This window comes from Zootoca vivipara, chromosome 2 (assembly GCF_963506605.1).
Source record: "Zootoca vivipara chromosome 2, rZooViv1.1, whole genome shotgun sequence".
Classification (NCBI taxonomy): Eukaryota; Metazoa; Chordata; class Lepidosauria; order Squamata; family Lacertidae; genus Zootoca; species Zootoca vivipara.
The window spans coordinates 70,318,354-70,339,868 of NC_083277.1; the positions used below are offsets into that span (position 1 = coordinate 70,318,354).

Genomic DNA, 21,515 nt, shown 5'->3' on the forward strand with positions numbered 1-21,515 from the left:
GCAGCTATGCCTCATGCACCTTTTTGATATGAAATACAGACCTCATTCCCTGCATAACACACAAACAATAGACACATGCATAAAACACACATAGCCTCCTCAATCATATCTACAGCTGGTCCTCATACTCCAACTAAGGAAGTAATTGGCTGGCAAAGTTCCTTTGAACCAGCAAATTCATAGTTTTAAAAATATCAGCTTGAATATTTGATGCTTGTTTCAGGCTCATTCCTGAGTCTCCCCGGTGGTTGATCTCTCAAGGAAGATTTGAAGAAGCTGAAGTTATTATTCGCAAGGCTGCCAAAATGAATGGTGTTCCAGCCCCAGCAATACTTCTAGACCCTGTGGAGGTAAATATTTCCATGTTCTTTGTAACTGTTTCAAACGGGTTTCGTGGTTACCTCTGTTTAGCTACAATAACCCAGTATAGTAAACAAGCCACAGCTGGAACATTTGTCATACTAATAAGTAGTAAATATGTGCCACTGGCAGTTGATGGCTCATGCGGTCCTTACACTTATTATTACTTTCAGGGCCAGCCCACCCATGAGGCAAGGTGAGGCAATCACTGCCGGACATCAGGATCCCCAGGGGCAGCAGATCTTCCCTGCCTTGTTCCCTCACCCCTTCTTCCCTGGCAGAGAGGGGGGCACTATTTTAGGGTCTTCCTCACCTGTCAGAATGTCTTGGGCCAGCTCTGATTACTTTAGCAGCAAGAACTCTCTTAATTTGCTGAAAGATAGGTGTGTCTCGTTTGCCTGTTCTTTGTGGCAAGATCTTTGAATGCTTTCAACAAAGAGGTAAAAATAAGAATCTCAGTTTGGTGGACAAATCATTAGCTTTGAAAAAAATTCATTGGGATAAAATGGCTTTTAGCTGAGATAAAATGATTTTTAGCATTAGATTATTACTTTTTAATTGGGACGCAGGTGGCGCTGTGGGTTAAACCACAGAGCCTAGGGCTTGCCGATCAGAAGGTCAGCGGTTTGAATCCCTGCAACGGGGTGAGCTCCCGTTGCTCGGTCCCAGCTCCTGCCAACCTAGCAGTTCGAAAGCACGGTAAAGTGCAAGTAGATAAATAAACGGGAAGGTAAACGGCGTTTCCGTGTGCTGCTCTGGTTCGCCAGAAGCGGCTTTGTCATGCTGGCCACATGACCTGGAAGCTGTACGGTGGCTCCCTCAGCCAATAACATGAGATGAGCAGCGCAACCCCAGAGTCAGTCACCACTGGATCTGTGAGGGACAGGGGATATCGCGAAGTCCCTCCCCTCCTGAGTTCAAGCCCGTCCCCGAGCAAAGGGGAAAGCAGGGAGAGTTCCGATTCCAGTGGGGAAGCAGGAAGTCGTGTCCGAGGCTCAGGCAAGGTAGAGGAGCCAGGGTCCCAGGTGGGACAGGAAGGGGCAAGCAAGGGGGGAAGACCCATCCCTCCAACTCCAGAATTACGCAGGAAGAGGAGGGGCAAGAGGATGGGTCTGCCAAAGCTTTTGTGTTGGAGAAAGACGCGCCAAAAGCCATTAGGAGGTTCTGAAACCGACTGACAACATCGCTCCGTGTAAATAGCAATGACTTGAGCACTGTAAATACGCAGCACCAATAAAAGAATAAAATGCAGAGCTGCGTAGCGTCGTTACTCTGAAGTAGTCCACTCCGGCCACTGTGACAGCAACCTCCTAATCCTTTTTGGGCTACTTCGGAGTTGCCGGGATGAGCGTGTCCGAGGCGGAGAAGTGGCGGCAGATCGCTGAGCAAGCCCAGCTAGAACTGCAACAGCTGTCGCTGCAGGCGCAGGGAGAATTGAAGGCAGCTAAAGAGGAGACTAAGAAGGTCCAGGACGACCGGCTACAACTTGCGGAACAGGTGAGAGAGCTCCAGGAAAAAGAGCAGCATTTAAGGGCGGTGGCGGTAGACCTCCAAAACAAGCTGGATGCAGAGAAAAACAAGGCGGGAGGGGCTCCCCAAGTCCAAGTGCTGCCAGGAAGGAGAGCAGGGACCCTTGTAAGCAAGTTCAATGGAGACCCGAAGGAGTTTCAGGGCTTTGAGACTGAGATCGTGTATGCTCTTGAGCTGCACCAGAATGAGTTCCCCGATGATGAGCACAGAGTAGCGTTTATTGTGGAACATCTCACCGGAGCAGCCAGGGAGTGGCTAAGACCATTAATCGCAACCAAGAATCCTTGCATGAAAAATGTACAACAATTTCTAGAAGGTTTGAGGACGATGTATTCGTCCGATAGTCATTTGGACCAGACTAAGGAGGAACTGCATAATTTACGCCAAGGAAATATGACAGTTCGCGCATATTGGGCGAAATTCACCATGCTGGTGCACAGACTGGGGTGGGTTTTGGATTCGCCTCCCATGCAAGCTGCGTTTTACTTGGGTTTGAGCGAGGAGGTGAAGGATGAACTCTCGAGAGGTCCAAAGCCCAGTACTATGGATCAGCTGAGCAAAGCAGCTCTGGCGGTGGGGGTGAGGCAGGAATCCCGGTGGAACGACAAGCAAGCGACGCGCGCAAAGCGGGCTTGGTTCCCACGGTCGCAGGAGAAGCCACTCCCTCAACAACCCTTTCAAGCCACGCCTGGAGCCAGCCAGGACCAGGAGCCCATGCAGATTGATAGCGCGCGCGCGCGGGCTTTTCAAATCCCAGCGGCGCCAAGACGCAAGGAGGGAAGGGGCGGGAATTGCTTTCTCTGCAACTCACCCCAGCATCTAGTCAGAGACTGCCCACATCGCAGGGAGTGGCAAGGAAAGGCGGGAACGGTGGTGCCCTCCCCCACTGACGCAGCACCACAGCAGGGAAACGGGAAAGCCTGGCTGCAGGAGACAAGGGGCAGCAGCCAGGCACAGTCAGCAGACAACAGCCCCAGCCCGCCCACCCGCACAGAGAGGTGCAGAGCCAGCCCACCCCTCCCAGAGCAGGAGTGGTTCTAGAAGTGACGCTAACGCTCCCAAATGGCTATCCCCTGACGGTCCTCGCCTTAATTGACAGTGGGGCGTCCGCCAACTTCTTCTCGAGAAGCTTTGCAGAAGAGCACCAAATCCAGCTTTTGCAGTTGGATTTTCCTCTGCACGTGGCAACCATTGACGGCAGGGAGCTGCTGGGAGGGGCCATCACACATCAAACCCCCCCCATGAGAATGACGGTTGGAAGGCACTCAGAGACACTGGCGTTCAACGTCACCACCATCTCAGACCCCCCCATCGTCTTGGGCATGAGCTGGCTGGCGCGCCACGACCCCTCCATCAGTTGGCACCAGAGGTGCATCACGTTTGGGTCGGACTTTTGTCTGGAACATTGCATGCAGCACCAACCAGGGGAGGGGCCTCCAATAGCCACGGTGGCCACCATGCATATCAAAGGGGGTGAGGCAATACCCAAGCAGTACTGGGACCTGCAGGAGGTCTTCAGCGAAGCGGAGTCCGACCACCTACCCCCGCACAGGCCTTTTGACTGCCAGATCAACCTGGTGCCAGGGGCGACGATACCCCCAGCCAAGCTGTACGCCATGTCAGACCAGGAGCTGGAGGATCTGCGCGCTTTCATCGACAAGAACCTCAAGCGGGGGTTCATAAGGGAAAGCAAGGCAGCAGGGGGCAGCCCGGTCTTCTGGGTGGACAAGAAAGACACGCAACAGCGCCGTCTTGTAGTGGACTTTAGACGGCTGAATTCGGTGACAGAGCCAGTGGCTTTCCCCATGCCCAGAGTGGATGATCTCCTGACAGCGGCACGCAGGGGCAAGATTTTCACCAAGCTGGACCTAAGGGGGGCGTACAACTTGATCAGGATCCGGGAAGGAGATGAATGGAAAACCACGATGTTCACGCCTCTGGGCTCTTTTGAATATCTGGTGATGCCCTTCGGTTTGCAAGGGGGCTCAGCATGCTTCCAGGCCTTCATGCACCACGTCCTGGGGTCCCTCCTCTTCAGGAAATGCTTGGTCTTCCTAGATGACATCCTTATCTACTCGAATGACCCGGTGCAGCATGTGAAAGATGTCAGAGAGGTGTTGCAACGCCTGAAGGAGAACCACCTGTATGTGAAGCTGGAGAAGTGCAAGTTTCACACCAAAGAGGTGGACTTCCTGGGCTACAAGCTGTCAGACAAGGGGCTGGCGATGGACAAGGACAAGGTGCAGGCCATCCTGGACTGGCACAGCCCCAGGACGCGCAAAGATGCCCAACGCCTACTAGGCTTCGCTAACTTCTACAGGAAGTTCATCAAGAACTTCTCTCGCGTTACGGCTCCCATCACGGACTGCCTGAGAGGCAAGCAGAAGTTCAAGTGGACACCAGAGGCGCAAGCAGCGTTCGAAAGCCTCAAGAGAGTGTTCGCCTCAGACCAAAACCTGTTCCATGTGGTGCAGGACGCGCCCCTACGCATTGAGACAGATGCTTCTGAAAAAGCTGTGGGCGCAATTTTGTTGCAACTGGACGCCAACAGGGAGTGGAGACCCTGTGCCTTCTTCTCCAGGAAGCTGACACAGCCTGAACGCAACTACACAGTGTTTGATAGGGAACTTCTTGCGATCTACGCTGCGTTCCAGCACTGGCGACACTTCCTGGTGGGCGCAAAGCACCCCATCCAGGTGTGCACAGACCACAAGAACCTGGAGTTCTGGAGAACTGCCAGGGTGCTCAACCAGCGGCAGATACGGTGGGCAGAGTTCTTCTCGAACTTCAACTTCTCCATCCACTACATCCCGGGGGAGCAGAATGTCAGGGCGGATGCCCTCTCCCGCAAGCCAGAGTACATGGAGGAGGAGGCGCCACCAGCCCCAAGGCACATTTTCCCCCCGTCGGCATGGTCCTGCGGAGCAGCTGTGGTGAGCGAGGCAGAACTCACAGCACTGACGGCAGCGGATGAATTTGCCAACCGCATCTTCAGAGAACTGAGAGGGGGGAGGGAGCAGGCAAAAGACTTTGCAGAACGCAGAGGGCTGCTTTTCTACAAGGGTGCGCTGTACCTGCCCACCACCCAGCTTCGACGTACGGTCCTCAAGCAGATGCACGACAACCCTACAGCGGGGCATTTTGGAAGGGACAAAACCGCTCACCTAGTCATGAGACACTTCTGGTGGCCAGGGGTGCGGGAAGATGTTCGAGACTATGTAAGGGGCTGTACCACCTGCCAGCGGGCGAAGGTGGTCAGAGCAGCGCCACCAGGGTTGCTGGAGCCCTTAGCCACACCACACAGGCCGTGGGAAGTGGTGTCCATGGACTTCATCACAGATCTGCCTTCGTCCAGGGGTAAGACTGCAGTGTTGGTGGTGGTGGACCTTATGTCCAAAATGTGTCACTTTATACCGTGTGCCAGGGCAGTCTCGGCAGAAGAGACAGCCAAACTGTTTGTTGATCACATTTTCAGACTGCATGGATTACCTTTAAGGGTTATTTCGGATCGTGGCCGCCAATTTGTTTCCAGGTTCTGGCGGCGGCTCATGAACCTCCTGCAGGTGGAGGTCAGCTTGTCGACGGCTAGACACCCGCAGACCAACGGACAAGCGGAGAGGGTCAACGCCATTCTGCAGCAGTACCTGAGATGCTACGTCAGCCAGCGGCAAACGGACTGGGTGGATCGCTTGCCACTAGCAGAATTTGCCTACAACAATGCAGTGCACGTCTCCACAGGGGTGTCGCCCTTTAAGGCCAATTACGGGCGCGACCTCAGATCTTTCCCAGAGAGGGAGAGGGAGGAGGAGGAGGAGGAGGGCCCACAGGCTGAGGATTGGGCAGAGGAACTGGAGACGGTGCACCAGCAGCTCAGAGAACACTTGGAGAGGGCCAAGGAAGCGTACAAAAAGGGGGCAGATCGCCACAGGCGACAAGGGGAGGTCATCAGGGTGGGGGACAAGGTGTGGTTGTCCTCGGAGGGCCTTCCCACCAGAGGGAGGTGCAAAAAGCTGGCACCCAAAAGGCTGGGCCCCTTCACGGTCACGCAACAGGTAAACCCGGTGGCATACAGGCTGGCACTGCCAGAGGACATGAGGGTGCATCCAGTGTTTCATAGATCGCTGCTGTCGCCGTACAGGGAAAGCAGCAGGCTCCGAGACAGCGAACAAACCCCCGAGGGAGGGGGGGAGAGGGAAGGCAGGGAGCAACTCAATGAGGCCACGGCCATCCTGGATTCAAGGTGGGGGGTGGGGGGACTGGAGTACCTCATGGCATGGGAGGACGCTCCACCGTCCCAGAATGAATGGGTCCCAGCCACTCAGATACAGGAGGAATTCTTGGTGGAAGAATTTCACGCCCTCTTTCCCCACAGACCCAAGCCCTGGCACATGGAAAGGGAGGGGGAGGAGGAGGAGGCACGGGAGAGCAGCTCACCATGGCGCTGGGAAGCGGAGTTTGAGGAACCAGAGGATGAGGTATGGGTGTCACCGAGATCCACCCAGTCAGAGGAAGGAGCAGATTGGCAGAACGTTTTTACCCCCACCAGCTCTGACGCCACGGACTTTTTGGGATTCCCGTCCGCCCAGGCGGAAGGGGGGGGCTCGCAGGACTGGGGGGAGGTATTCACACCAACGGGCTCGGAGAGCACTGAGTTCTTAGGCTTCCAGTCGTCACCGACACATGGGGGGGGCCTGGGGAGGGGTGAAGGAGAGCTTGGGAGGGGGGTGGATGTGAGGGACAGGGGATATCGCGAAGTCCCTCCCCTCCTGAGTTCAAGCCCGTCCCCGAGCAAAGGGGAAAGCAGGGAGAGTTCCGATTCCAGTGGGGAAGCAGGAAGTCGTGTCCGAGGCTCAGGCAAGGTAGAGGAGCCAGGGTCCCAGGTGGGACAGGAAGGGGCAAGCAAGGGGGGAAGACCCATCCCTCCAACTCCAGAATTACGCAGGAAGAGGAGGGGCAAGAGGATGGGTCTGCCAAAGCTTTTGTGTTGGAGAAAGACGCGCCAAAAGCCATTAGGAGGTTCTGAAACCGACTGACAACATCGCTCCGTGTAAATAGCAATGACTTGAGCACTGTAAATACGCAGCACCAATAAAAGAATAAAATGCAGAGCTGCGTAGCGTCGTTACTCTGAAGTAGTCCACTCCGGCCACTGTGACAGGATCTAATGGTCAGGGTTCCCTTTACCTATTATTTTTTAAGTGACAACCTGTGACTTTCTAACCTGTTGCTAATGTGTTAGTAAAATAACTCACTTAAATTCCCTCAATCTCTGAGCAGTGTTGTAGAAACATGTGCAAGGGCCAGCTGGTTGCTCTAGTCTGCTATGGGCAAAGGAAAACAGGTCACCTGATCCCACGTGGCATCAAGTGATTGACAGGTCGGCCGTCCATCCAGCCTATCAGAGTTGGCACATGAAGGGTAGTGATAAGGACCTGACCCACTGGCTGGATCCAGTTCCCCACTCCTAATCGAGTTGAACTCACCTAGCTTTCTACTGTACAGTAGATTTCTAACCTGTAACTCTCATTTGCACCTTATGGTGAATTATGAACTTGGTTCCACCAATGGCTTTACTATTGCTGAAAGAAAAAGGCAGAGTTGGACAGTTTTAGCCTTGTGTTCATTTTACACATAAAATATGTAGCTGACATAATGCAGTGAACAACAGAATACATTTGATAACAGGACCACTACAAAAGGGGAAGAAATCAGACTCAGAAATGTAATGGTGTCTCAGAACTTCCCTTAGACATATGTTGGTGGATTACCTGTATCTAACAACTAATTTCCAGCTAACTTGAATCCTATTTCTTGAATTCAGTTATTTGTTTTTGTTTTTTTGCACCACCACCCCTGATCACAATTGTTTCCCATTTGGGGTATTGAGTGCTTTTAAGCTTGCTTTGTTTTTTGGAATCATTTTCACTTTCTTTTTCCCCACTCCTAAGAAACAAGATATGCAGGCCAAGCAGCAGAAAGGATTGCTTCTGGATTTGTTCAGAACCCGAAATATTGCAACTATCACTGTCTTTTCTCTTCTCTTGTGGTAAGTGTGTGTATGTTTCTAAAGCACATAAGGATCAAGAGAATATCTGATTACAACAGGACACTGCAAACCATGTATGAACTGAGTTGTTCAAATTCCCACCTAAGTTTTTAAAAAGCAGGTTCAAATTCAACATACATTATTTTGCGTGCTGCTCAGCTGTCTACTGTGATTGTGCCTAGGGCTTGCCGATCAGAATGTCAGCGGTTCAAATCCCCATGACTGGGTGAGCTCCCGTTGCTTGGTCCCTGCTCCTGCCCACCTAGCAGTTTGAAAGCACGTCAAAGTGCAAATAGATAAATAGGTACCGCTCCAGCAGGAAGGTAAACGGCGTTTCCATGCGCTGCTCTGGTTTGCCAGAAGCGACTTAGTCATGCTGGCCACATGACCCGGAAGCTGTACTCCGGCTCCCTCGGCCAATAAAGCGAGATGAGCGCTGCAACCCCAGAGTTGTCTGCAACTGGACCTAATGGTCAGGGGTCCCTTTACCTTTACCTGTTTCTAGCCTTTGCGATATTAAATTGATTCCTTATGAAATTGAGGACAGTGATGGGGCTACTCCCTTAATGCATGCAAAAGTGCCCCAGTAACAACAATTAAGTCTGGCAATGTTCAATAAAAGAAAAACAGTCAAGGAAAATAGTCTTTTTAAAAACCAAAACAAACCTAATAATTGCCCACTAAAATTCTTCATCCTGACAGGCCAAATACCTATCAGAATAAAAATGTATTCACTAAAAAGCAAACAGCTGAGACAAATGAAAAAATCAAATGGACCTCCCAGGTCAGGAAATTCCAAAATAGCTGCTTCCTTGTTCTTTGCACTAAAACTACTAAACATTCTTGAGTGTTTCTACAAGATGGAAACAAGAGCAAAAAATGCACCTGTTTGAGGTACAGTAAGTCCACAACTTACACAGGGTTTATGTTCTGAGGATCGTTCCTAAAGCCAAAATCACATATAGGTAGGATTATCAAAATAATTTCCCCCAGATCCCTGCCTCCTTTCTGTCCACCCCTTATTTTTGGCATGTGTGTAAAGCTGAATGCAGACAAGTTAAATGCATATATGTTGTGGGCTTCATGTACTTAGCTTACTAAATGACCATTAGGAAATCCAGAACAATTTTGAAGATTCAGATGAAAGCACTTCTTACAAAGAGCCATAACAAATGCTGGCACTGGATAGATGTGGGTAACTGGGAGAGTCAGATAATGGGTATCTAATAGATCACATTTCATCTTCAGAGTAAAGTCCCCTCAGTTACATAGCAACTGCAGAACAGCCACAAAAAATAATAATTCTCCCTGCTTATGAAAATCTCATATAGTGCAACTCAGGCCTAGGGAATCTTTGACCCACCACATGTTATTGGATTACAATTCCCATCATCTCTGACCATTGGCCCTGCTGGTGGGGGCTGAGGCACTTGGAATCCAACAACAGATTCTCCATTCCTGGCTTGAGACCTTGGGTAACAGAAACCTGTCAAGGTTCCTACCTTCCTACATATGTCAGGATTAAAAGCTAGATTATTTTTTTTCCATGGCTGGGCCTAGAATAGAGGCTCTTATTTAAAATCTGGTTTAAAACAAGAAAATAAAACCAAAGCTATCAAATATCCAGTGTCTTAGCTATACCTTTTGGAGGGGCAAAATTCTGTAAATGTTGTTACTACTTGCATCTCACTGACAGTAGTGCTCAGTGACCTTTGGCCTGATTGGTAAGGCAAGTGTTATGCTTATCTTTTGGGATGATTGCATTTTATTTTATTTATTTTTAAAATATGTAGAGCACTCTGTATCTGAAAATGGATCTCAGGGCAGCAAAGAAGTTTAAAACCATAAATACATTCTAAAACAAAGTGTTGCTACATGGAATGGTAGCTTAGAAAATGTTCTGCCAAGGGCAGGGTTCTTTATGGATCTAGGGCCAATAAGCACGCCGGTGGGTGAAGAAAAAGCAATCCTTTGTTTGCGTAAGGTCAACAAATAACAGCAGACATACAAAACACAAATTATAGCATACCAGACACAATCTCCCCTTCAGCTGCCCGGATCCCCAGGTAAAGAGAGTCTCACAGCTGACAGTCTCACAGCATCAGGTACCTCGATCTGTGAAGCAGCTCACTGAGCTCCTTCAGCCTACAGCTTTTACAGCCAACTTTGATGTAATTGAGTGCACTTGGTTAGCAGGCATCACTCATGGTCAGCCCAGGACACCGGGTGCGACTAATGCGGAGCAACTGAGTCTCTCCCACTCACTGCAACTGGGTATCATCCCCACTAGCCAATCAGCACTTAGAACACAGGAGACCCAGGAAACTCCTGACACAGGTGTGTGAAAAACAAATTATACTATCATAAATCAGCAAACCTTAAACCGGGGATGTAGAAGGGAAAGAGACATGTCACCTAACTCCTCGAAATTACAATGGTCTTTCGCATTTCCTCTACAGAAAATAACTAGCTATTGTTTTTTTTATAATTATTTTTATTAAAGATTTTCTTAGGTTACAAAGGTAGTGCAATGTCTCATTTTTTTTGAACATCAGGCACATTATTATTATTATTATTATTATTATTATTATTATTATTTTATTTCTCCCTTTCTTATTCCAGGATGTTTACATCTATTGGCTACTTTGGCTTGTCACTCAACACCCCCAATCTACATGGAGATGCCTACCTCAATTGTTTCCTGTCAGCAGTAATTGAGGTTCCAGCCTATGTGATTGCTTGGCTTCTGCTCCGAAACTTACCTCGGCGTTATTCAATAGCTGGCACCCTTTTCTTGGGTGGAGGAGTTATTCTGTTCATTCAACTGGTACCTCCAAGTATGAACACCCACCAATGTTATAGATGTGTTGATATTTGACCGTACTGTGCAAGGCAGGGGTGGAGAACATTTTTCATTTCAATGGCCACATTTCTTTCTGGGCAACCTTCTGAGCACCAGATGGCAGTGTTTAGGCTGAGGCAAAAGTATGAAGCAAAAGCTTTATATATTGGGCTACATTCAATGCTCTATCTTCCATCCGGGGAAGCAAGAGGCATTAACAAAGTTCAAGGGCATATTCCAGGCAGACAAAAACACTTGAGGGTGTGCAGCTGGGCCAGTGAGGGCTGTGGTCAGGGAAGTGTCCTGAGAGCCACACATAAAGGCATGGAGGGCCATATTTGGCTCCTGGGACTAGGGTTCCCCACCCTGGTGTAAAGACTCTGTTAGAGGATTGGTATTGGAAAAGACCAACTTGAGCTAAGTATCCTTGAGTTTTGTTTAGCTCCATTATCCTAGTTGCTTATCCATGTTGCAAGTTAGATTATGGATTTGCTTCCTCTGTACTTTCGTACGTATCATCATGTATTTATTGTAACAGGGATTTGACGCATGAAAGCTTCACTTCCTAGTCCTATCTATGTGCATAAATGAAAGCTATGTAGCTCAGAGGTTGACTGGACCACGTCCTTGCCTTCTTAGTACCTTCATTTACTTGCACCCATGCAGAAAAGTCTCTCTAGTTAGTAGCGATGGTGCAGCCTTCAGATGTTTTGAACCACAACTCCCATCATCTTTGTCTAACTCTGGTGAAGGTTAATATCATGGATGAAGACACAGCTCTTAATGGCCCTGCCTATATAACAATTGTGGAATGTTAAATAGTTAAGAAACTTATGTGGTACATTTAATGCTATTATGGTTAATTACTTAAGATTTTCTACATTTAGCTATTGGAACTAGTGTACCTGCAGCTTAGTCTCAGACCTGTTGTGTAAATCAAGTATTTACAGGTACCAACAAGACATATATGCTGACATGCTGCGGTGCTCTTTGCAACATTTAAAACAGTTTGTAGGATAAGCAAAGAATAGTTGGGATAAAAGGAAGATTTCTGGAAAGGTGGTTAATAGAGGTCTTATGACTCTGTTTCTGTTTTTCCACAGACCTCAACATCCTGTCTGTTATCTTGGTGATGTTGGGAAAATTTGGCATCACGTCTGCCTTCTCTATGCTTTATGTTTACACTGCAGAGCTCTATCCAACCATAGTAAGAAACATGGCAGTAGGTGCCACCTCCATGTCATCCCGTGTGGGCAGCATCATTGCTCCTTACTTTGTTTACCTTGGTAAGAAGTGTCCTATCATTTTAATAAAATGCAGTTCACTTTTCTGTCATCTCTAGGTAGCAGTTGCGTAAGTTCAATTCTGATTGCCTTATCCGTGGGTCACTCCTTGCTTCAAAACACTCTCAAACTTCCAACATGCAGTAATGTAATTATTATTTATTATACATTTGAGCTACATTTTTAAAACAACCTTCAATTCCCAGTTCCCATCTAATTTAGGATTATGAAACTGAATATAATAATAATAATAATAATAATAATAATAATAATAATAATAATAATAATATATTATTTATACCCCGCCCATCTGGCCGGGTTCCCCCAGCCACTCTGGGCGGCTTCCAACAAAACACCAAAATACAGAAATCCATCAAACATTAAAAGCTTCCCTGAATAGGGCTGCCTTAAGATGCCTTCTAAAGGTCTGGTAATTGTTGTTCTCTTTGACCTCTGGTGGGAGGGCATTCCACAGGGTGGGTGCCACTACCAAGAAGGCCCTCTGCCTGGTTCCCTGTAACTTAGCTTCTCGTAGCGAGGGAACTGCCAGAAGGCCGTCGGCACTGGACCTCAGTGTCCGGGCAGAACGATGGGGGAGGAGACGCTCCTTTAGGTATACTGGACCAAGGCCGTTTAGGGCTTTAAAGGTCAGCACCAACCTTAAAGTAGGGATGGATAATCGGACAGCTTTGTTTTCACTTGGTTTTCATTTTTTTATAACCTTAAATTCAATTTGTAACATTTCCACATCAGTTTGCTTTGCTTTTTTTAGTTCTTGTGGAAATTCATCAGCATTTTAGTTCCCATTTCTCCTAATATACATTTACGATAATCTTTATTGTCATTGTCCCATTTTGCAAGCAATTTCCCCCATATAGTGCATTTTTGATTATGCTTTTACCAATATATATATATTTTTATGCAAACTGAATATGTGTATATTTGTGTTCACATTTTTTTTGGTTGGGGAACTGCAAAATTCAGAGAAGTATGAATTTTGAAGGATAACCGCATTTCAGTTTGCATATTGTTTCAGGAAGTCCAAATTGGCTAATTTCATGTTAAAATATGAAATTCTCCCCCCCTCCATATCTTGAAATATTCACTGTATTTTAACCTAGCCTACCGCATAAAAACATTGTTGAGGATAAAATGGATAAACCCACGCCTTGGTGTCCTTAAAGCAGGCATCCCCAAACTGCGGCCCTCCAGATGTTTTGGCTACAACTCCCATGATCCCTAGCTAACAGGACCAGTGGTCGGGGAAGATGGGAATTGTAGTCCAAAACATCTGGAGGGCCGAAGTTTGGGGGTGCCTGCCTTAGAGGAAGGGCAGTATGCAAATATGATAAAGTAATAATTACTTCAGTTCTTCTGTAACTATATTGAAGTATAATCTAAACTTTGGAACTTCTGTCTTTCACCAGGTGCCTATGATAGATTTCTACCTTATATCGTCATGGGCAGTCTGACTGTGCTGATAGGGATTCTCACCCTGTTCCTCCCGGAGAGTTATGGGAATCCTCTTCCAGAGACGTTTGAAGAGATGCTGCGAGTTAAAGGGTAAACACATTTCACTAAAATAAAGCTCCCCCTTGCATTGTATTTTTGCAGTCATGGAGAATAATGAACTTTTGACCTGGAGGCAGAATGTCAAATCTACTTAGATGCTATGCAAGCTTCAACAGGATGCTAGGAGGCAAACCAAACCATAAAAGAAAATAAGTTTGTTTCTTTAAGGTTCTTATATACTACTAGGTATTTTGCCCCTGCTTGCTCTGCTCACCACATGAACACAATAAAATTGCAGAGTTGGAAGTGACCCCAAAGGTCATCTAGTCCAACCCCTGCACTGCAGGAATCTCAGCTAAAGCATCCATGACAGATGGCCACACAAACTCTCCTTAAAAACCTCCAAGGAATTAGGGAGACCATTCCATTATTGAACAGCTTTCAGTGTCATAAAGTTTTTTCTGATGTTTAGAGTATCCACTTCCCACTCCAGTCAACTACTAAGCTTGCTTTTCACCATCCTAATTCTATTTCTGAAGCCACTTCTCTCTTTTATTCTGCATCTCTGCTTTTCACCCCATGACCCTGCTGTATTCTTCCCCTCCTTTTGTAGAATGCCCTCCTGTAACACGACCCCACCCATGGTAACCTCTGGCATCTTCCTCCTCCCAAGCATTTAAACTGCAAAGCACCCATCTCACTTTCTGCCCAATTATGAAGCCACCATCTCCTACTTTCACCCTCCCCTAGCACCCCATACACCCCAATCATGACAATACTACTACTATTAAGATAAACCAGTGTTACTATTAGGGAATACAATGTTCAGATTGTACATAATGCTTTCTCATTGTGGATGCTGAAAAACAAAAGGATGTATCTGGGTGAGGACATAGTCTTAAATGCTCTCCTTCGGCAAGTGTCACTTCTAAAATGACCCAAGTGCTCTTGCAGCTTGAGCCCCTGCATGCTTCCTCAGAAGTAAATCCGACTCAGTTCAATAGATCTTGCTTCCCACTGAGTGTGTTTAGGATTGCCTTAATTGAATTACAGATGCTCTTTGCTAAAATATGGATGCTTGAACAAAATTGTATTGTAGGAGAGTTCCTGTGGGAAAAATATAAACCAGTGCTTTGCTGTTTCTGTTTCTAATGTATGTAATCTCCTGTTTATTTTCAGATTCAGAAACAGAAAACACACCTACAAAATAGGGAGTTCAAAGCAGAGTGAACTGAACTCCAGGAATATGAGAGCATCGTTATGATCATATATCTTTGCCTTTCACTAAAATGAACAACCAGGACAGGACTTGTTAAATTGCAACTATGAAGATAAATGGAAAAATTATTTACCATACTAGGCAGCAGTTGTCCTAATTATCTCATGTTTCAGAACACTGGTGTACCAAATGTGTGGGTTTTTATGCTAAGTCATTGTCAGCATGTATAAAGCTCCTCCATCATTTTTTAATTTTTTTTGTGCCTTGGTTGTGGGGTTTGTTTGTTTTGTGAAGCCTTGAGCACTTTTTTTCATCTCCTTGGGATTTATGTAGTACTGTATGTACATTTTAAGAGCAGGCCATCAATGATTGTTGGAAGAAGTAGAGATAATTACTGTAGAATCTTCAGTTGTAGTTGTTGGCGCATCAAGCTGCCTTGAATCCCATATTTCACTTTCAAAATGCCCTTAAATAGCTGGGTAGATTGTTTTAAGGAATAAATGGTCCTGAAATTAATGAAGCTGTTACCAGAAAGTACTTTGAGAACCAAGCTTCATTTTCTTACACTAATTGGAAAATCTTGAAAAGGAACAAAATTTTAGTAGACAACACTTTATCCTCAATAAATCATAGATGTACAATTTAAAGCCATTTTTGAAAATAGCAGCATTCTCTTTAGAGTCTATGTCATTGTCAGGAGTAAACCTGGACCATATTTCCTTTCATCTACCATCCCAGATGACATATCTGGAATTCCACATCCTTAAAAGCAGCTGTCATTCACCAAGAGGTACCTTGCTCTTCATCCTGATAATTTTTTCTAAACAATGTTCACTAATTGATCATTTGGGTTTCTTTCTCTTTCACTCTCACCAATTCCCCTCTTGCCCCTTAAATCCTACTAATTGTGGCTGAGAAACGTGTGTTCATCAAACTATAAAGGTTTGTACAGAAAGCAGTACTGTATATCAAAGTACTTGCGAGTTTTATTCACTTCAATGATGCCCAGGCTGGGCAGTGTTTCTGGAAACTGGGCCTTGCAAAAAACATTTGACAGTGCAACCATGGCTGCAAACCTATATACATTTGTTTGAGAGCAAGGCCAGTTGAACCCATTGGGACTTATTTCAGGATATATATAGGCTTCAACTGAAAGCTTGCAAGTTGCATTTCCTGTTGTTATGCCAAACACTCTTATTCCTCCTAAGTACCTAGCAAATAAAAGTTAGTTCAAAATAATTGCTAAATTAAATTTTCTGTAGCAGATAAAATTATTGGAACTGGATACAAACAGACATTTACAGAGAGGCTGTGGTTTTCCTGGGACCAATACTACTGCAAACCAGATATTAGGTTGCACTTGTGCCATTCTGCCACAGGAATCCATTGTGAAGCTGGAATCTTCTAACTTTTTATATTATGCACACTGTAAATTTCTATATTTAGGACAAACTAGAAGAAGTATTTAAGTAAGGGAAGACTTCATTACCTAAAACACGTTTTGTTGTTTCCTTGTGAGATTTTGTGTACAATTTCTGCTGAGAAATGAATATTTGTGAGATAGCTAACAAGTCAGGTATTGATTGGCATTGACATTTGTGCCAAGTAAAGTTCATGTATAGATGGCAATTACCCACTTAACAGTGAAATTATCTGCTTGGAATATTAGATAATCTCCTGGTTTGTTGCCTCAGAATGAGAGTTGAATGACAATTTCCTGGTGCAGATTTTGATGACCTAGCTAACAGGACCAGGAACAGGACCAGTGGTCGGGGAAGATGGGAATTGTAGTCCAAAACATCCGGAGGGCTGAAGTTTGGGGGTGCCTGGCCTATACCATTGATACACCATTGTGCCAGAACAAGGTACTCCTTTATTTTCTGTGCATTATGTATGTGTATCATAGATGGTATTTTAAAAAATTGTTAAGGGGTGTGGTTTTTTTGTTGGTTGGTTTTTTTGTTGTTGTTGTTGTTTTTTGCCACAAAACATAACCCTAGCCCAATGTGTAGCATGGCTTGGTTGTCTTGGTTGCTGGTAAGGTTGCCAGTTTCTGAGCCAGAGACTGCAGTTGTTGCTTCTTTATGTAAATATTTGGCAACATGGTTTCATGCTCTTGCTCTTCAGCAGAACTACTCTTCTGCTTTATTGAAAGGAAGACCCTTCACTTTTTTGCTCCACAACAAACAGGCAAATTAATCTCGTGCTCTGGCCACCAATTCCAAACACAGTCTTTCTGATTAGGGTTTTTTATATGGAACTCTTGATCCTAATAGATTTCTCAGCACACTCTTAACATCTGCAAAGGATAAAATTGTTTACATAATCTATTGCAGTTTAGCAATATGTACCATGGCATCTGTTTATGTATATATTTTATACAAAAATAATGGATTCTTATCCTGTTTTACACTGTTGTAACTGTCACTATTTCTAATATATACACTTTAATATCTCTATATATATTGTGGTATTTTTGTGGAAGACTTTGTTTTGCCAGTTAACAATTTAAAGTTCTCTCAATTTTTAATTGGGCAAATTCCAATGTAGCTCCTTAGGCAGTGCTTTAAAAAAATCTTTTGGAATCTTAAAACATGAAGCTGCACTTTCTAGAGGATTGTGATGTGATGTAAAATAAAGGCCTTTTAAAGGGGACCAGTTCTGTAAAGATTCATCCAATATTGCTTGATTTGACTAAAAGTTCTTGGGGTTGTTGTTGTTGTTTAGTCGTTTAGTCATGTCCGACTCTTCGTGACCCCATGGACCATTGGGACCATGGTCTTGGGGTATATTTGCCTTTTAAAGTATGGGTGATGGTTTCATAGATAATGAGATCAGTTATGTTACTAAAAGCTGTGACTGTAAGGCTCTGGTTGCTGCCATGCAACACGGCTTCTGGTCTGAAGAGATCTTATTTAGTAACTACATACAGTATGTGGTTAAAGAAACCCACCATAATATTTCTATGTGCTTTGCTATAAAAACTAGGGGCTTGGGGACTGGAATGGATTTTTATACTCTTTACAGTATTGATCCTAGAAAGAGTTGCTTGATTCTTGTGGAGCATTTACAAGGAAAATGTACATTCTCTGCCAAATGATTCCTCTCAGGGATTTGCCAGGTGGTGTCTGCAGTAGTCCAAAGATTGTGAAAGAAAGAAGGATCAAGATGGAGAGATTTCTGTTGTTGGCACCTTAATTTTTTTTCTTATTTTTTTCTTTCTTACTGTAAATTTTCCAGGTGGTGCTGGCAAAAGCTTTAATTTACTTTTGTGGGACTATTCTTTTTATTATAGGGCTGTACAACTTCGACCCACTTAGCAAAACACAGCCAACCAGCAGCTTAATCTGCCTGTTTTTGCTGCCTGCCTGGGATGGCACAAACTATAAAGATACCAGGCTCCTAGTAGGCTGTGTATGGCTCTGCGGTCAGATTTAAGCTGTGCAGGCCTGTTCAGATGCAATCTTTGTAAAGTGCCTGCTGGTCAGGTTGGGCCCAAGATAGTTCTTTATTAGAAGGGAGAAATGTTTGCTCAGTCTTTCTACTAACCTGAATTGAAGTCTCCCTTTCCTTAGACCTCACCTAGCTGCTACCTATCTGAGATGCCCCTCTCCTTTCCATGTTATATCTGAATAATGTACACTTTGTTTAAATCTACAAATGTTTTGTGTGTGGTTTTTAAAATATGCTATGCATCACCATGTAGCAGTTGCCTCTTTCTTTTTCCATATTGGCAGGAAAAAAAGAAATACAATTGCACTGACCAGTTTTCTCTAGGTATAAAAATACATTTCTCTTTCCAAGATATGGTTGCAGGACCAAAACAAAACAAAACAGAAACACTGTGTAAATACTCAGATATTGTGTTGAGTAAGTTGAGTAAATGAGAGAGACAAACAAACCAGTACAAATGTCCTCACCTGAAAATGGAAGAACTGTTATGAATTTGCACTGAATAATATAGATACACCTGTCAGTATGAAGCATTACTCTAATTGGTTCTAGTAAAGGCACTGCAGTTACTGTTCCACCATGTTCTCAACCTTTGTTGCATGTTCTTTGGTAAAATAAATAAATAAATAAATAAAGCCAGAAAATAAAGCTGCTGTGATTACCAGAGAATTTGCTTTTTGGGTCTGAAGGTGGGGGAGAGTAGTAATGAGCATCATGGAAGTCTCTAGTCACTTTTTCCACCATTAGAATTTTTGATTCCCACAATTAACTTGCAGAATTGAAAGACTTCGTGCATGTGTCTATTAGTACATCAGATAGGTATTCTAGAATCCAGCAGCAGCCATTGCATCCACAAATTCCAGAGGATTAGCCATGTTGTTCTGTTGCATGATATGATGAAACAGAGAATCACAGCACAATAAAATTGGAAGTAGCTTAAAGACCATCTAGTCAACAAGTGCCTGTCATGTCTCTACTTAAATACTTCCAACGAGAGCCAGCCAACTCCAGAGGCCATCTGCTCCACTGTCAAACAGCTCTTAATTAGGAATGTTTCTCCTAATGTTTAGCCAAAATTTGTCGCTCTGCAATTTTTAATCTTCAGAGCTATGTTTACATGGTCTCACTAAGCCAAGGTTTAGCTTAGACTGTCATGTGAACCAGGCCACCCACACCATGCAACCCAAAACAAAATAAAAAAAATCCTTCCAGTAGCACCTTAGAGACCAACTAAGTTTGTCATAGGTATGAGCTTTCATGTGCATGCACACTTCTTCAGATACCATGCAACCCAGTTTGTTTCTGGCATTTGACACTTTTTTATATATAGGAAAACAATTCTTACATTTGTTTTGTCAGGCCTCTTCACCAGTGACTGAAACCCTGTTCTTCTTGTTCTACAACAACAGAGACAGTAATTCTTATTTCCAGACTGAAATAGGGATTACAGCCTTAAAATAGTTTTATTTATAAATTTAATATTGCAAATCTCTGTACTCTTCTATCTGAATATCACTACAATATGTACTCCAATATGCAGCAAATGTGATTGGTTTTTGCCAGGTACAACCAAACAATTGCATCTATTTCCACAGTGAATCTTAGTAAAAACCTGTCCATTTCCACACACTTCAAAACTTCAATTAGCCACTTCTTGAACCTTGGTTGTTAAAGCTGCAAGTCTTTACTAACACTATGCAATACAGTCTTGCCTGCTAACAAAAAGTTAATTTGATAAGCCTAAAAACATCCATACTGTTCTCATCTTAAATCCAGTTATTGGTTACAAACTTGGTGCTACTCATCTATGTTACACTTGAGTGTAATAACCCATGCCTAATGTTATTGGGAGTGCCATTGTACTCCCCCTGATGTCAATGAGAGCATTCCAAATTGGGAGTAATTTCTATTCTGTTGTTAATTGCCAAATCCAATTCTAAATTGAGCAGAGGGCCGTTCACCCATCACTGCTTAAAAGTTTGTATTGTGGTAACTCATGTTTTCTGTAGCTGCCTGCCACAAAACTTAAGTTTTTTTAAGTGGTATTAAATTTTTATGAAAATAAATACTTATAGTCAGTTTGCACCAATTTCCAGCCACTCAGAAATCCAGATTAACAGGATTAACATATACCCTAGCTTAATTAATCAGCTTCACCATATGGTTGGAGGCTACAGTTGCTGTCCTAACTTGTCGTAAGCAAGCAGCTGCCTTTCCCGTAGCTCTGGGTGGTTGGTGAGCAACTTGGGTTTATACACTAGAAAAAATGTTTTTATTAGATGACTAATATATTAAATAGACACACAAATAACACTATATAAAATATTCCTTCATTGTTTATCCAAAGCAAAATGGGCTTTTTTCTAGTACTCCTGTTGAGCAATTTTTATTGTGAGCTTGGATGTGACAAGATAAAAACAATGTGTGCTGACTTCATTGTCTACGCACAGAAAAGAATAGAGAAGATAAACTATTGCTGTCTAATGAAATCAATCTAATCAGTCTTCGAAGATATTCCTGACCTTGTTTAGTTGTGCAGCCTTCACTAGTAAAGGCCTACGTAATGTTGTATAGTCTGAGTTTCTGTTTTGAAAAGCTGTGGAATTTTTCCCAGTTGGATTAAAGCATATCTATATCAGAGCTATCTTGTGCTTTGTGAAATATGTATACAAAGAGGAGCTTTTCATGGGACCCAATAAAGAGGTATGTCTTCCTCGTGATTGTTTTTGCATCATTTCAGCCTCCATCAGCAGTCACAGCATTTATTATGGCTGAGTCTGAAATTCTAAATAATTTTTTAACCCGTATGTGGGCATCTTGTCCTGTCCATTTTTGCAGGAACTGGAAATCAAAACCACTCCAGTTGGGGGCGAGAGAGGTTTTCTAATTCATGTTGCATTTTCTGAACAACTTCAGACCATGCCCCAGTTTAGATAACACATTATGTGGCTTAGTTCAGCACAGCAGCAAAATGACCAGGAAGGAATAAAGCAGGCACGGTCTTCTGGAATCCACATATGTGCAGAGTGTCAAATACAGCATCAGTGCTCAAAAAGTAAGGCCCAAACTGCATGATTCTCACACAGCAGTCCTATGCATTTCTTCTCAGAAGTAAACCCCACTAAGTTCAATAGGGTTTACTTCCAAGTAAGTGTACATAGAATTGCAACTTAGTTTAACCCCTTTCCCCATTTCATCCCCCTTCTATTTTTTGTTATTATTTTTAACTAAAACTATGATAATTGTTTTAGCAGAGGACTAATAGGATTC

The 21,515-nt window shown here is 44.3% G+C and overlaps 1 protein-coding gene across 1 annotated transcript in view; it reads left to right on the forward strand.

Moving 5' to 3' along the window:
• SLC22A4 (solute carrier family 22 member 4) overlaps window positions 1-18,889 on the forward strand; it is a 79,438-nt gene extending 60,549 nt beyond the window's left edge. The window contains exons 5-10 of the mRNA XM_035105413.2: window positions 224-350; window positions 7,839-7,936; window positions 10,559-10,773; window positions 11,882-12,064; window positions 13,489-13,624; window positions 14,753-18,889. Coding sequence (XP_034961304.1) covers window positions 224-350; window positions 7,839-7,936; window positions 10,559-10,773; window positions 11,882-12,064; window positions 13,489-13,624; window positions 14,753-14,837 — 844 coding nt within the window. The 3' untranslated portion in view covers window positions 14,838-18,889. The remainder of the gene's footprint in view (window positions 1-223; window positions 351-7,838; window positions 7,937-10,558; window positions 10,774-11,881; window positions 12,065-13,488; window positions 13,625-14,752) is intronic.
• The last annotated feature ends 2,626 nt before the right edge of the window (window positions 18,890-21,515 follow it).